Source organism: Chaetura pelagica, unplaced genomic scaffold (genome assembly GCF_000747805.2).
Source record: "Chaetura pelagica isolate M959 unplaced genomic scaffold, ChaPel_1.0 scaffold425, whole genome shotgun sequence".
NCBI lineage: Eukaryota > Metazoa > Chordata > Aves > Apodiformes > Apodidae > Chaetura > Chaetura pelagica.
Genome location: NW_009953205.1, coordinates 5,444,385 through 5,457,410, shown reverse-complemented (window position 1 = coordinate 5,457,410; position 13,026 = coordinate 5,444,385). Strand labels below are relative to the sequence as shown.

Here is a 13,026-nt window from a genome sequence, read left to right as displayed (position 1 = left end):
GAAATATAGATGAGGCCAGAAATCTTACCTGTTGTTACTTGGAGATTTTATTTCAGCAGTCATAGGCTAGTAACTTTAAAAATTGTACCAGGAAGCTCAATATTTTATAGACATCTCTAATGAAATATTATCTGCTTTGCTATTTTATGCACAGCAAGTTAATATGACATACAATGCAATTAAAATGTTTCAGTCCAGTTTCTATTTGATTTGCACTTTCAAATAGATGTGAATTAAGCAGCAGGCTTCATACATGTTAAAATGGTCACAAAGTTAAAATATTGCCAAAAAGTTAGTAATTTGTATTTTTTAATCTCTTTTTCATCAGTCAAGTGGCCAGGCACAAGTACATATCTCATCTAAGTAATTAATATGGGTGTGGGCAACCAGAGAGGTTAGCTAATATTCTGTTCATTAATCTTGTTTCTTTGAACTATAGCTCAAAGGTTACATCTTTCCTCACCTTTTTACATGGAGAACATGGAATGATCTGCAAGAGAGATACCATGAATAGGAGGAAAAGAAAACACGTTCCAAAACCTGGAGGGAGAGGCCCTGGAAGCAGCATTGCCCTTGGTGACTGTACAGACCCGGCAGGCTGCTGCCAGTGGGGTGGCAGAGGCGACAGCAGAAAGGCTAGGAAACCTGCCCTTGGAGGGGGAAAGGGTGAGCTGAGAATTAACCTCTAAGGCATTGAGGAAACCCAAACACAGATGTTCTGGCATGTAACACCACATCCCTGTGGACTGCTAGGAAACGACCTAACAAGAGAAAGCATAAACTACTTTGCTGCTGTGATTTCAAATATAGCTATGAATCTTTCAGTGCAGAGAGGGAAGAAGAAGTTATCATACCTGAAGAGGAGGGTGAGGAAGGATGTGGGCTGTCTTCCTGGGCACTCCCCGTCTGCGAGAGACCCCCACCTACTCCGCTTTCTTCAGTAACGTTAGAGGACCCCGGTGTTGTCGACCTGCTGACAGACTGAGACTCCTGATCACTTCCAGACCCACGTCGCTCATCAAGACTACCTTGAATTATTTCATCTTCTCCTTTCCTGTCTCTTTTGTGGACCCTGGAGTGAACAACCACTTGGTGGTATGTTCTAAAAACCCTTCCACAGTCTGGGCATTCAGTTGGCTTTTCTTTTACGTTTCCATGACTTTGTAAGTTATAATCGAGTCCCTGGTTCATACCATGTGACAAAAAATCTCTACTGCCTTCTAAAGGGTCTAGTTTGTTTGGCAAGTCTCTCTGATTGCCCATTTTAGTGCTGTGAACCAAATCAGCAGGCATTTTCTGCTTAGAGCCATCTGCTCCTACTAACACATACTCCCGCTTCTCCTTATCAAACATAACTCCAGCATTTGCCAAAGTGTCTTCATGGCTGCGCTGTATCTGCTGCTCTTTAGACAAAAAGCCATGTTCCATGGCCATTCCCCTTGCCATAAGCTGCCAGGCCTGATAACTGTTTACTGGATCCATCTCTGCTGCTTTGGCAGCAGCTTGTAACCTTTCTATACAGCTGGATTTCAGAGGAGGCACCAGATTGAGACAGCCCAATAAAGAATGTTTATCCCCTTCAGCAATACTGTGGCCAATGCTAGAAATGGGTGAAAGAAGCTTCCCCAAGACTTCCTTCTCTTTCATGGGCATATCTCCTTTGTTATAGATTTGATTTTGTTCACTTAAACTTGCTTTGTCAGGAGGAAGAAACCCACTCTGCAAACATGACAGGTATCTTGAGTATAAGTTTGCATGAGCTTCCTGGGACATGCTGCTGATGGAGACAGGTACTTCAGGATCATTAGGCGATTTGTTCTTTACAGATAACTTATTCAGGTGAACTTTCATGTGATTTTTAAGAAACCAAGGCTCTTTGAATCGCCTCCCGCAGATCTGACAGCAGTGTTCAAAGGAATCCTTATGCTTTCTCATGTGACCTTTTAGGAACCAGGCTTGGCTAAACACTTGGCCACACACCTCACAACGAAACTCATTGGTGGATTGCTCCCCATTCCCATTGGAGCCCTGGCCCTGTGCTGACTCTGCAGTTATGTGGGCCTTCTCCACGTGGCTAATCAGCTCCTCCTCCTGCGAAGCAGCAAAGTCACACAGGGTGCACTTGTAAGGCTTGTGCAGGATCCTTATGTGCCTGTCCAGCTCTTCTCGCTTCTTAAACTTGCCTTTGCAAAATGTGCACCTGAACCCAGCTGTCTGAGCAACAACTTCTTCCTGGACACTGACCGGCTTTGGAGAGGGAACAGGGTTTGAAATATCAGGTGTGCTGTGATTAGCTGGCACAGACAAGTTACAGTTTGCGAGAGGCATTGGCTGGGTGTGCTGCTGGGCTTTCACATCAGGTCGTGGCTGCAAGAGGCTGCTCTTCATCTGTTTGTCCCGAAGAATTGCTCTCTCCTCCAGCTCATGTAAAAGTCTGTTTTCTTCTCGGACTCTTCCACGACCTTTGCCAAGGTTTCCAAGCTTATGAGTACGCAGGTGTATCTTCAAGTTGCCTTTCTGAGCTGCTCTGTGGTCACAGTATGGACACTTAAATGGTTTCTCTCCAGTATGAGTTCGCATGTGGAGCGACAGGATGCTGTTAAATCGAAAGCGTTTCCCACAGAGGGGACATGGGTACTTCCTGTTTTTCCTGGCGTCATCCTCTATATCACTCATCTGAGACATAATCCCTAGGTTTTGTCCATTTAAGAACTGCTGCAGATCCACACGCCCATTCAAACTAGTATCAACCTCTCTATTGAGCTGGTTTGCCAATAGTGCCATCTGACTGCTGATGGGCTGGTTTGCTATGGACATGTGGCTTTTGTCTTCTAGCGGTGCTGACGCCTTCTCCTCTGGATTCTGCCTGTTCTGGAGCTCCGGGAAGGCATGACTGAGCTGGGAAGTGATCTGGTGCAGCTTCTGGCTCATTGAATACTGCCCATTGAGTATGGTGCTGTTGAGATGGGTGTCAGTCTCTGGCACAGCTGAAGAAACACCAAGGCACAAACTAGCTTCCTCCATCTCTGAAAATCAGAAGATATTTTAGATTCAGACTGTGAAAGTGTTACAAGCATTGAATCACTGAAGTACCATTTGCATTTTGTTTTACCTACTCATAATAATGCAAAAGAATTACTCTAAAAACAATAAAAAGTGTATTAAATGCCAACTGTGCTATGAAATTTTGATCATGCATGTGCTTTTATTATTCTGCATGTTTACCAATAACCACTAATTACTATTTTAAAACATGCTATAGTTGAAAAAATCTATTTATTACAGAAGGGGCACATGCTTTTACCACTTCCCTTGTCTTTCTTCTTGTGAAATTGCACCTGTTTACCTTTCTAAATCTATAGAAAAAGAAATGTTATGCATCTCTCTCATTTCCATTAGAAAAGCCAGGAACAAAAAAATAGAAATCCATTTGTAACTTTCAGTTCCATTAACCATATTCAATATATTACACATTCTACAATGAGAAAGATAGTTTTATGATTTGACAAAAAAACCCGATGGTATGATATTTACTGGTGTACAATAAAACATGATAATGTTTGGGGAAAAAATAAAGTAAAGGACAAGCTTTAGAACAATAAAAAGGATTTTGCTTTAGTCAACAAAAAGTGCAGTAATATCTCATTAAGCTGATTAGTATGCTGCTTAGAAACAGTACTAGGTGCTGTAACACATGATTATAATCATAAAAATCCTTCAGTGTTTGCAAGTAAGCATTAACGAGGTATATTAAATTTTAAGGAGACTGCGACTAGCAGCTTTGTAAACCTCTGAGATTAAGATTTAACCCTTCTGTTACAAAACATTGTAATTTTGTCATTTTGAAACTGAGCCCATCAAAAGGCACATACATTATCTTCTGCCAAGTCTTTTAATTCATCTTTGAGAACCTTCAGATTTCAGTTCTTAGGAAAACTTGCCAGATTATAGAAGGAATATCTCTGTCTTTCGATGGGTAAGACACGTGATTTAAGGCACTTTGATTTGTTTTAAAGAGCTCTCTTATGGAACTAGATAAAACCAATTAAAATCTGGGGAAGGTGTTGTGGAAAGCCTCAACAAGTTTAAGAATTTTAATAACTTTCCTAATAAGCAGTAATGACTACAAATTGTACCTACACTATGTATAGTGCAGAAAATTCGAATTCAAAGCTGTTTGTTAAACATGAATGCTCTGTTCTGGGCTGCATAATTGTCCACAATAATCTTCTATCCTTGCCACTTCTCTGCTCTACACAGAAATAATATATCTATAAAATTATATTTAAAACACAAAGTTTTACATTAATAACTCTCAAACTATATGACGCTATAAGGTTATTCTAGAACATAATTAACATCTATGTTCTTCAGTGGAGTGATTTGACACCTTATTGACTAATAAAATTACTAAATTCTATATGTTATTGAAAAATTAATATGGTCAACTTTGTTTTGCTTTAGCCAAACACATTTACTTGCTATGTCTTCTACAAAGGCTACAGGCACACTCCAGGTGGACACCATTCCTCACACAGCTTCATAGTGGCCACTTGCTAGACAATTTGAGGCCCAAATCTGGCACATACTTCAAATGCATGTAATTGTGCTCATGGGAGTAGTCCAGTAGACTTCAAAGGGTGATTCTTAAAAGCAAAGTTCCACACATGCTTAAGTGTTTGCAGGATCAGGGTCTAAAAAAAAAAAAAAAGCATGGGTGGTCTCCAAAAGAAGATCTATTTGGTCCTTAACAGGATGACTGAGGTTGTGATGCAATGCAGATCTTGTAAGAAGTAAAAGGGGAAATGTATGTTTATGTGAATTAAAGATGAACGTGAGCTACAAAATTTTGTTCAGATGTAAAGCAGATACTTTTCAAATTTAACAGTGCTCAGATTCAGGTTTCATGTTGGGCACCCATTACTTACATACTGTCAACATTATTATTTATAAAAATATTAAAGAGATCAAGTATATAAAAGGAAAAGGCTTATACTTAGAAGCTATGGGACTGCATTTAAGTTGCAGTGTCCAGTTTCCAAAGGTAGGAGAACATAGTCAAGCCAGATGTTCACACAAGGCCATTAGTAAACAAATAAAATTCTTGGTTTTCATGTAAGTTTTCTGTGCAGTAAACCACAGTCATTCAAAATGTGGGTACATACAGACATGTTTTTAAAAAAAATTGAAAGTTTCCTTAACTTTTGAAACAAACTTAATTTCATGATCAAAAGTATTAGCTAAACATATGAGAACCATAGTGCTTAGGACTTCAAAAAAACAAACCAAACCAAATCAAAAAACAACAAAAGGAAAACCACAGAACCAGAACCTTTCTGCCTGGACTCCACATACACAGGTGCTATTTCTCCTCATCATGTTTAAACACAGCATGTTGGCAAGCAGTAACATACAAAGTCAAGAAATGCATTGCATGTACAGACACACACATTGTCACAGTTTGACTCAGGATCAACAACAATAAATAAGAGGGTTTATAAAAAGTCTTTGTGAATTGTCCTTATTCTATCATGGCTTGAAAAATGCAGTCTAAATTTCATTTATTCTTTTGACCTCAATGGGAACTGGTGCCTTTACATGCTCAGGAAGGTTTGGGTAGTTAATTTTAGCATTTTTATGCTCTATTGAAGTTTGGAAATGCTGACAGATCCCAGTGGAGTTTATTAATTCTGATGTTTAACCCTAAGCATCAGTTCAAACGTACAGTTGTTTGGATTGGATTGGAGAGAGGGAGCTGTGGTTGAGATTTGAAGTTATTCTGTGGCTCTTTTTCAAAGATAACTTTAATAAAGTAACAATAGCAGTTGTACTTAGAACATGATAATCTGTTTTAATTTTTTTGTTGCTGTTTTCTGTCTCACCAAACATACAGACACGTATAATGTAGAATATAAATAAGAAGAGTCAAAAAAATCAAGAGGAAGACCAAACCCATAATTTTTCATTTAAAAACTAATAATTTTGGATCAAGTCTGGGGAGCCTTGCACACCCACATCGCTCTTTTGGCATTAGGAAGTTTATCAATTCTTGATTAAATATGCACAAAGGTCAGCAAAGCCTCTGTTTAGTAAGAAATAACCACCTCTAAATGACACCTACTCTGATATCAGATGTTCAGTTTCTAGGATCCAGTCACCACAATCTGAAGATGCTAAAGTTCTTCACTTAAACTGTTTTGCGACCCTCACTTGCCTCAGCTTCTAATAGTCCTGTTCCTGCCTCTGAATTGTCCCTTCTTTTCCTCAGTCTTAACTAGTTTTATTGCAAAGTATAGCCATGGCACTCCAAGTAGTGCCATATGAAATTTCTCCTCCTGCAATTCTCAGTTATTTCATTTAGGAACACAGAGACCTTGCTACTGTTCAGCTCTCATGTAAATCAGACTCTCAGTATTCTTCAGCTCATTCACAGCAGAACCTACCAAAATCTCCTCTTGTATTCACATGCAAGACAGAAATAAAACTCCTACTCATCTATCATTCCACTCTGAATTAGATAACCCAAACTAATTTGCCTAATTTCTCTCTTAAAAAATTAGCAATTTCATTCTATCTCTCTTTATTCATCATCCCTGTCTAGATCTATGACCAGACATGGTTACACCAGGTGGGGTAAGGGACTTTAATTCCCCAGTGAGCCTCTTGCTTCAAACCTTGCAGTTTAAGGTCCCCACCTCGGTGTCATGGTGGTCATTGCACATCCTCTTCCATTGAGTAGGACTCTCTCTCAGAGTCTGGTTGCTCTTCACAACACCCAAGAGGTGCAGGGGTCCCTCTGCATCACAGACATGCCCACAGTCATGCTGTCCTTCTGCCCCCCATGGATTTCTCTATTGATACAGCCATCCTCCTCAGAATGAAGTGCAATTTTACTGTACCCATTCTGGCCCAAAACCCAAATGCTAAAAACACTAAAAAACCCCATCTGAATGGACTTCATTAAAATTTACCTTCTAACAGATAAGCAGTTTGTAATATCAAGTGTTTTGACAAAATAAATATTTTCCACAACATAATCTTCATTATGACCTGCCCCCTTCTTGACATCCCAAACCAAAACAATAGGCATTCAAAAATAAAAAATTTGGAAATGTTAATTTATGAGTGCTGCTGTGATGCTTCATGGAAAGGAAAATGTCTAGCTTTCAATTTTTAAATATATAGTCCATGACGTTATTTTCATGAGTCTGATCTCTCTTATGAGGAAAACAGAACATTTTGCCATCACTCGTACTGGGAACAGAATCACAATGTTCTCTGTAGTTAACATATGTTTACAAAATGAACTCCAAAGTAAATTCGAGTGTTAAAAAATTCAGAATATGTTTCTTGAAAATTATGTAGTAATTTTTTGACCTTTAATTATCTCAAATGTTTTGTAAAGACAGCATCCCGCAAGACATGGCACCATGCAGAGCATCTTGGTATCAGGAGTTGCTCACATGCTGCCCTTCCTAACCTCAACAAGCCCTCAGCCCTTGCCCAAGCCTGCTGCTTCAGCCAGAGAGCTCAGTGTTCACCCTGCTCCAGGCCAAGAGCAGCTGGGTTTGCACTGTGCATGGCAGGGGATGAGCAGTCCCTCAGTAAGAAGCCAACAACCTGTCCGAGGAGAGCCATTTACTGTGAGCAGATTCCTAGCTCCATGAGGAGGGTATTCAGCTTCTGAAATTCACAACTGGATACATATATTATAAAAATACTCTCTCATCTTCTACATGAAGGTACAGCGAGACATTCCAGTCCCTTTGATGATACTAATAGTTATTTTGATTTCGCTCAGATTTTTGCCCTCAAGACTATTTCCTGTGATATCAGTAACAAAAGTTCTGACTTTAGCCATTTCAACTGAACACACAGATTTTATTTAACTATTTGAAGTGGATTACTGGAATTTAAAGCCAATTATGACACCAGAAATGCCTGTCATCACAACTACATTAATGTAATATGAGAAGCTCGGCTTCCTTTTGCTGGGAACAGAGGGGGAGGAAAAAGATGGCAAATAGAATAAAAAAGTTTAAATATAGATATATGCCTCCACACCAGTAAACATATGCAGACACACACATATCTGTACACAAACACATATCTGCATACACACACCTGTTATTTTTGTAAACAGATGGACCAAATTCAGCTCTTATTTACACCTGTTCACTCCTACTGGACACACGCATTTAAAGCGTTTCCCTCTTCAATGCTGTAGAGAAAACAGTCATTTTAAAAACACCGTTGTGCTGTTATTACAGCTTAGATTAGGTTAGTTATAAGATTTACAGTTCAGTAAGCAAAGTAATGCTTTACAAGCTCACGTGTCTAAACGACAAGCTCACTCTGGCCCTGATCCTCTGAGTAGAGTTACACACACTGTTACGCTTTCAGAATATAGACCCAGTATTTTTCTTCCCAGCTAGAAAAATTCATATATATCTACATTATCTTGTGGCCCACTGACAAATTCTAAATACTCCAATACAGACTGCTTCAGCTCTTAGCAACTCACAAACAGGTATCACTGAAAAACTTCAGAATATATATTGAAATTTTATTAAATATTGGTCTTATTGTTGTAGCTGAAACAGTTTAACTAAGGCTGTTATAAGCATAATACATTCCTGTTAAGAAACACAGAACACCAGACTACTGAACCCTTTCAGGGTCATTAAACAGCTGTAAACATTATTACAAAAATAAACCAGAGATTTCATGCTTACATTTTAGCCCAGAGCTTGGTGTGCTGAGCAAGTACATTTTTTTCATCTCTTACAATCAACGCTGGTGACATTTGGGCATCCAAACAAATTACATCACAAATATTACTGAGGTGGGTAGGATAGTGAGCAGTTTATTTACCAGATGATTAATATATAAGCAGTAGGGTGGGATAGATGACCTACTCTTCTTTGACTGATTTGTAGGCAATACTAAGAGACATAAATGTAAATAGTTAAATTTTAACAAAAACGTGTGCATTGAAGCAGAGGGGGGAGATCAGTTGTATTTGATGCCACCAGGAAAGCATTATCAATCTGATAAAATGAAATAAACATTAGGCCAAATTCTATTATCATTTTACATATAAAAAATAGAGTAACTGTATCAAGCTCACTGGAGTTTGCTTTTTTTTTTGTGTGTGTGTGTGTGTTGGTTAAGTAGGTGTCCTGCTCCTTGGGGTATAATATAATTATATTAGGGAAATATATGGTTTCTGGAGTATAACAGAATGTCTGTTTTTTAAAAAAGGTTGCCCTACAGGTAATGTGTCCTATCTGTTTTTATTTAAATATTACTAAGGCCAACTTGGTAATTTGTTATTACTATTTGTCACTTTATCACATTTTTGTTTTGAAGCCATGGCAAAGGATACGTAGCTCCTCAGAATTCAAAACTGGGTTGAAGATGCTCTCAAACACAATGGACACAAAGCACAGGGTGATCCTGTGCTGCCCAGCAGCCCCAGCCAGACCCCAGGCTCAGGGCTGGAGCCTCACACGAACACCCATCTTCACACCCAGCCGCTGCGGGACCACGCAGGGGGGAGAAGGGAGGCATTTGACAAAACTATAGCTGCTTTGTAGTGCTGATATTTAAACAAGCTGCTTATTGATTCCAAAACAAAGTACTTCTTTAGTAACAACAGAGCCAACTCATTCCACAACAGTTTTTATGTCTTAAAGAAGGGTTAGCAGAGGGAATTTGAAGTTTCAGAAGTCATTAGCAGGCAGAAATTCATTTGCTGGGGCTGTACTTCTTTTGCTGTGGCCTGAGAAGACAGCTGCTTTCTGAAATACCTGTTACATCTGTAGGGTACTTTCTAGCTAGCGCAGCCATTTGGACTGATAATTGATCAGTAGAAGATAAATCACTAGAACAGTCTTTGGTAGGTAGCACCCATAGAGTGAAGGACTGTGAACTGTTAGTGATCACAATCTAGGAAGACGAGCAGAGAGGAGAGGAGAGGTCATTTATAAATCTCACTCACAGATTAGAATAGAAAGATTAGAAGAATGCAGACAAGCTGTTTGATTTATTGCTACTTTGCATGTGACTTAGCAAAATCTGTTTTCCTTCTTATTTATTCTATTTCACTTGCATATACTTAAGAAGTCAGATCCAAAGAAGAGAAAGATAAATAATTGGTACAGAAAGTTCAGTAGATTGATTTAAAAAAAGAAAAAGAAAAAGAAAAAGAAAAAAAACCCTGCCTCTTTCCAGGCACTGGTTGCATCTGGGATCATTATTTTTTAGCTTATAAGCACTGACTCATTTTATTATTTTTTTTCTTACTGTTCTCCTGATGCCAAAACTAAAGATAAGAACGATACCAAAATTCAAATGGGAGCCTGATTTGCTGAATGCATCATTAAACCAAAGCTTCTCTGACTTTAGAAACAGCATTTTTAAAAGTAAATTTGTTATTTTCATGTAATTTGGAATGTATACAACTGATTAAACTCTCTCCAATTTGATCAATCTCCTGTAGCTCCTATCTGATCGTTCACTTTAATTAATCTAACTGGAATCCATGTCAGATTGAAGAAACCTTAAAATTAAGTTTTTAACAATCCCCTTCAGTATCAGGTAGTACAAATAAAATAATAAAATGCCTGGAAGACTTTGCAAAGCACAATTATCTCACTTTTTGTCATTTTTACAGCATGAAATGGTCTCTGAATCTTCTATTCTCATCTGAGGACACTGTACCACACTGGAAGTCTCTAATACTCTGACTCATTACATAATATTAAAATATACATAATGTTGACCCCATTAATGCTGCATTCGTCACACAGGCAAGTTCCAAATCAAAGGCAGTACATTTCAGCTGGTTGAGGACAGGAGAATCAGGCCCTCTATATCAATTACAAAGAGATCAAGCAAGAAGAGTTAAGACCATAGAATTCAAACCATAGTTTGAAACAATTTAAATCCAAAATTGGAATGCTGCATTAATTTTATTTTTGTTTCACAAAGTCTTAGACTTAGATTTAATGCACAATTAAATATAATGTCAAATGCACATATGTCCCAAAGATCAAAGTATTATTTATTGTGAAATATTCATGTGTGATAGCCCAGTGAGATTTTTTTCACAGGGCACCTGTCGGGAGCATAAGCTTGGATACAAATCATCAAGTAAGTATGTAAAATCATTACTAAAATCCACGCATGTGATCAGATAGTCAGTTGCCTGAAACTGTTGGCCTGTAGCCAGCACAGTGGCTCAAGAGACTAATGCTTTGGTCTTTGCAGATCCTCAGAGCCCTGGTTCTGTTCCTCCTGCTACTGGTCAGGTCAACTCTCTGCACCTAGCATTGACTTTCCTGGCACTTAATGCTAGGAGTAAAGAAAAAAAAAACCTGAGTCCATAAGTTGCCTTTGACCTGAGCCACAGAAACATCTGCTGGTTGAGTCACAAACTGCTTGTTGGCCAAGTTTAACAGTAACCGATCCTGTTGCGGATCAGCTCTCTCAGCAGTAGGTGTCACTGCAATAAATAGATGGATTTCAAGGGACGAAGACACATTCCCAGTGAAAATGCATAAACAGAACATCACTGAGTAAAAAGAGTTTCAAAAAGAAATACATGGTCGAATTACACTTTTTCTTTAACGTCATGCAAAATGCTGGAAATCTGGTTTGGGGAGAAATGAAATTGCATGACTGGAATTGCCAACAACAACAACAACAGAGTAATTCTGTTCTTTATTCCTATGTCACAGAGATCCTTTAATTCACATTAATCACCTCCCTGCAATCCCAGGTCTATTAGGTAAAACCTGTTACAGTTAAACCTTTATTAAAAAAAAAAAAAATCTCTCTAACAAAATAAGTAATTTTCTCTAGTGGAACAAAAGACCTAGTTATATGGAAAGACACAGCACACTCAACTGTAGTTTCAGGACTTAACAAAGATCGCAAGGTTAGCCTATTTTTCTGTTAAATCAGAGAGTCCATACCCAACCCTATCTGCAGATAGAACAAGGCAAAAGCGAATACTTACAACAGCTTGGGGGGGAAGATGTCTCGAGTATAGATTTCATTAAGTGTGCATATTTTGAAAAAACAGTAACCAATTTATATTTGAAACAGAAATACGTGGTATGCCAAATAATATCACAGAGGTGTCAGCCAAGTCTGCACTAGATTTGGTTTCATTATCACAAAATGGTTTGTAGCATAATTAAGGATGCTCCAAATTGCATACTATTGAGTTAAACAGCAGACAAAATAATGCATCACTAAACATATGGGCTACCTGTGATGACATCAACACAGAAACTGCATGCCTTCATAAATGTTTTAATGTTGGTCAAAAGGAAAAAGAAAGATTAATACATTAAACCTTGCATAACCTGTTGCACACAAAAGAGAGCATATGTGACAGTGTATGCTGTCGAAGTACATATATAATACAACTTCATTTAATTTACTTCTAATGACATGGAACTGGGAATAAAGGAAAGGAATGAATATAGCAAGAATGAAAATATAAATTACTCCATTCTTCAAGGTCAGTATATTGAAGAGAAACCAACACAGAAAAAGTCCACACACATTAAAAGCATAAACGGGCCACATATGGCCCATCATAGCTGGGAAGAGTTAAGCTCCTCCTTTTCCCCCAGTACACTGCTGACATGTCCCCAGCAGTAAGTCCCACTAGCTTGTACCTCAATATTCTGTAAAGCTCCCCAGCATTGTGGGTCATCAAGGCAGACTGTGACCAACACAGTGAGAGAGGAGGGGAAGACATTTTCTGTCTGTTCCTTTGCTGGGCACAGAAATAGCCAAAATCCTAATATAATGTAAATGCAAACACTTAGAAGTAACTGCTGCAGTTTCAGTGCCCTCAAACAGCTTCCAAAGCCAGAAAGGGACAGAATTTTTCAGAATTTCAGCACTGAAGAAATTAGTATCTCTAACTGATCATTTCCACATCTCATTTAGGAAAAAGCTTGCCATGTATCTTGACTTAAATAGATGGCTCATCCTCTGTAAAGA

The 13,026-nt window shown here is 38.5% G+C and overlaps 1 protein-coding gene across 1 annotated transcript in view; it reads right to left on the bottom strand.

Moving 5' to 3' along the window:
- ZNF536 (zinc finger protein 536) overlaps positions 1-3,024 on the bottom strand; it is a 72,254-nt gene extending 69,230 nt beyond the window's left edge. Inside the window, exon 1 of the mRNA XM_009997467.1 lies at positions 855-3,024. Coding sequence (XP_009995769.1) covers positions 855-3,024 — 2,170 coding nt within the window. The remainder of the gene's footprint in view (positions 1-854) is intronic.
- Between the last annotated feature and the right edge of the window lie 10,002 nt (positions 3,025-13,026).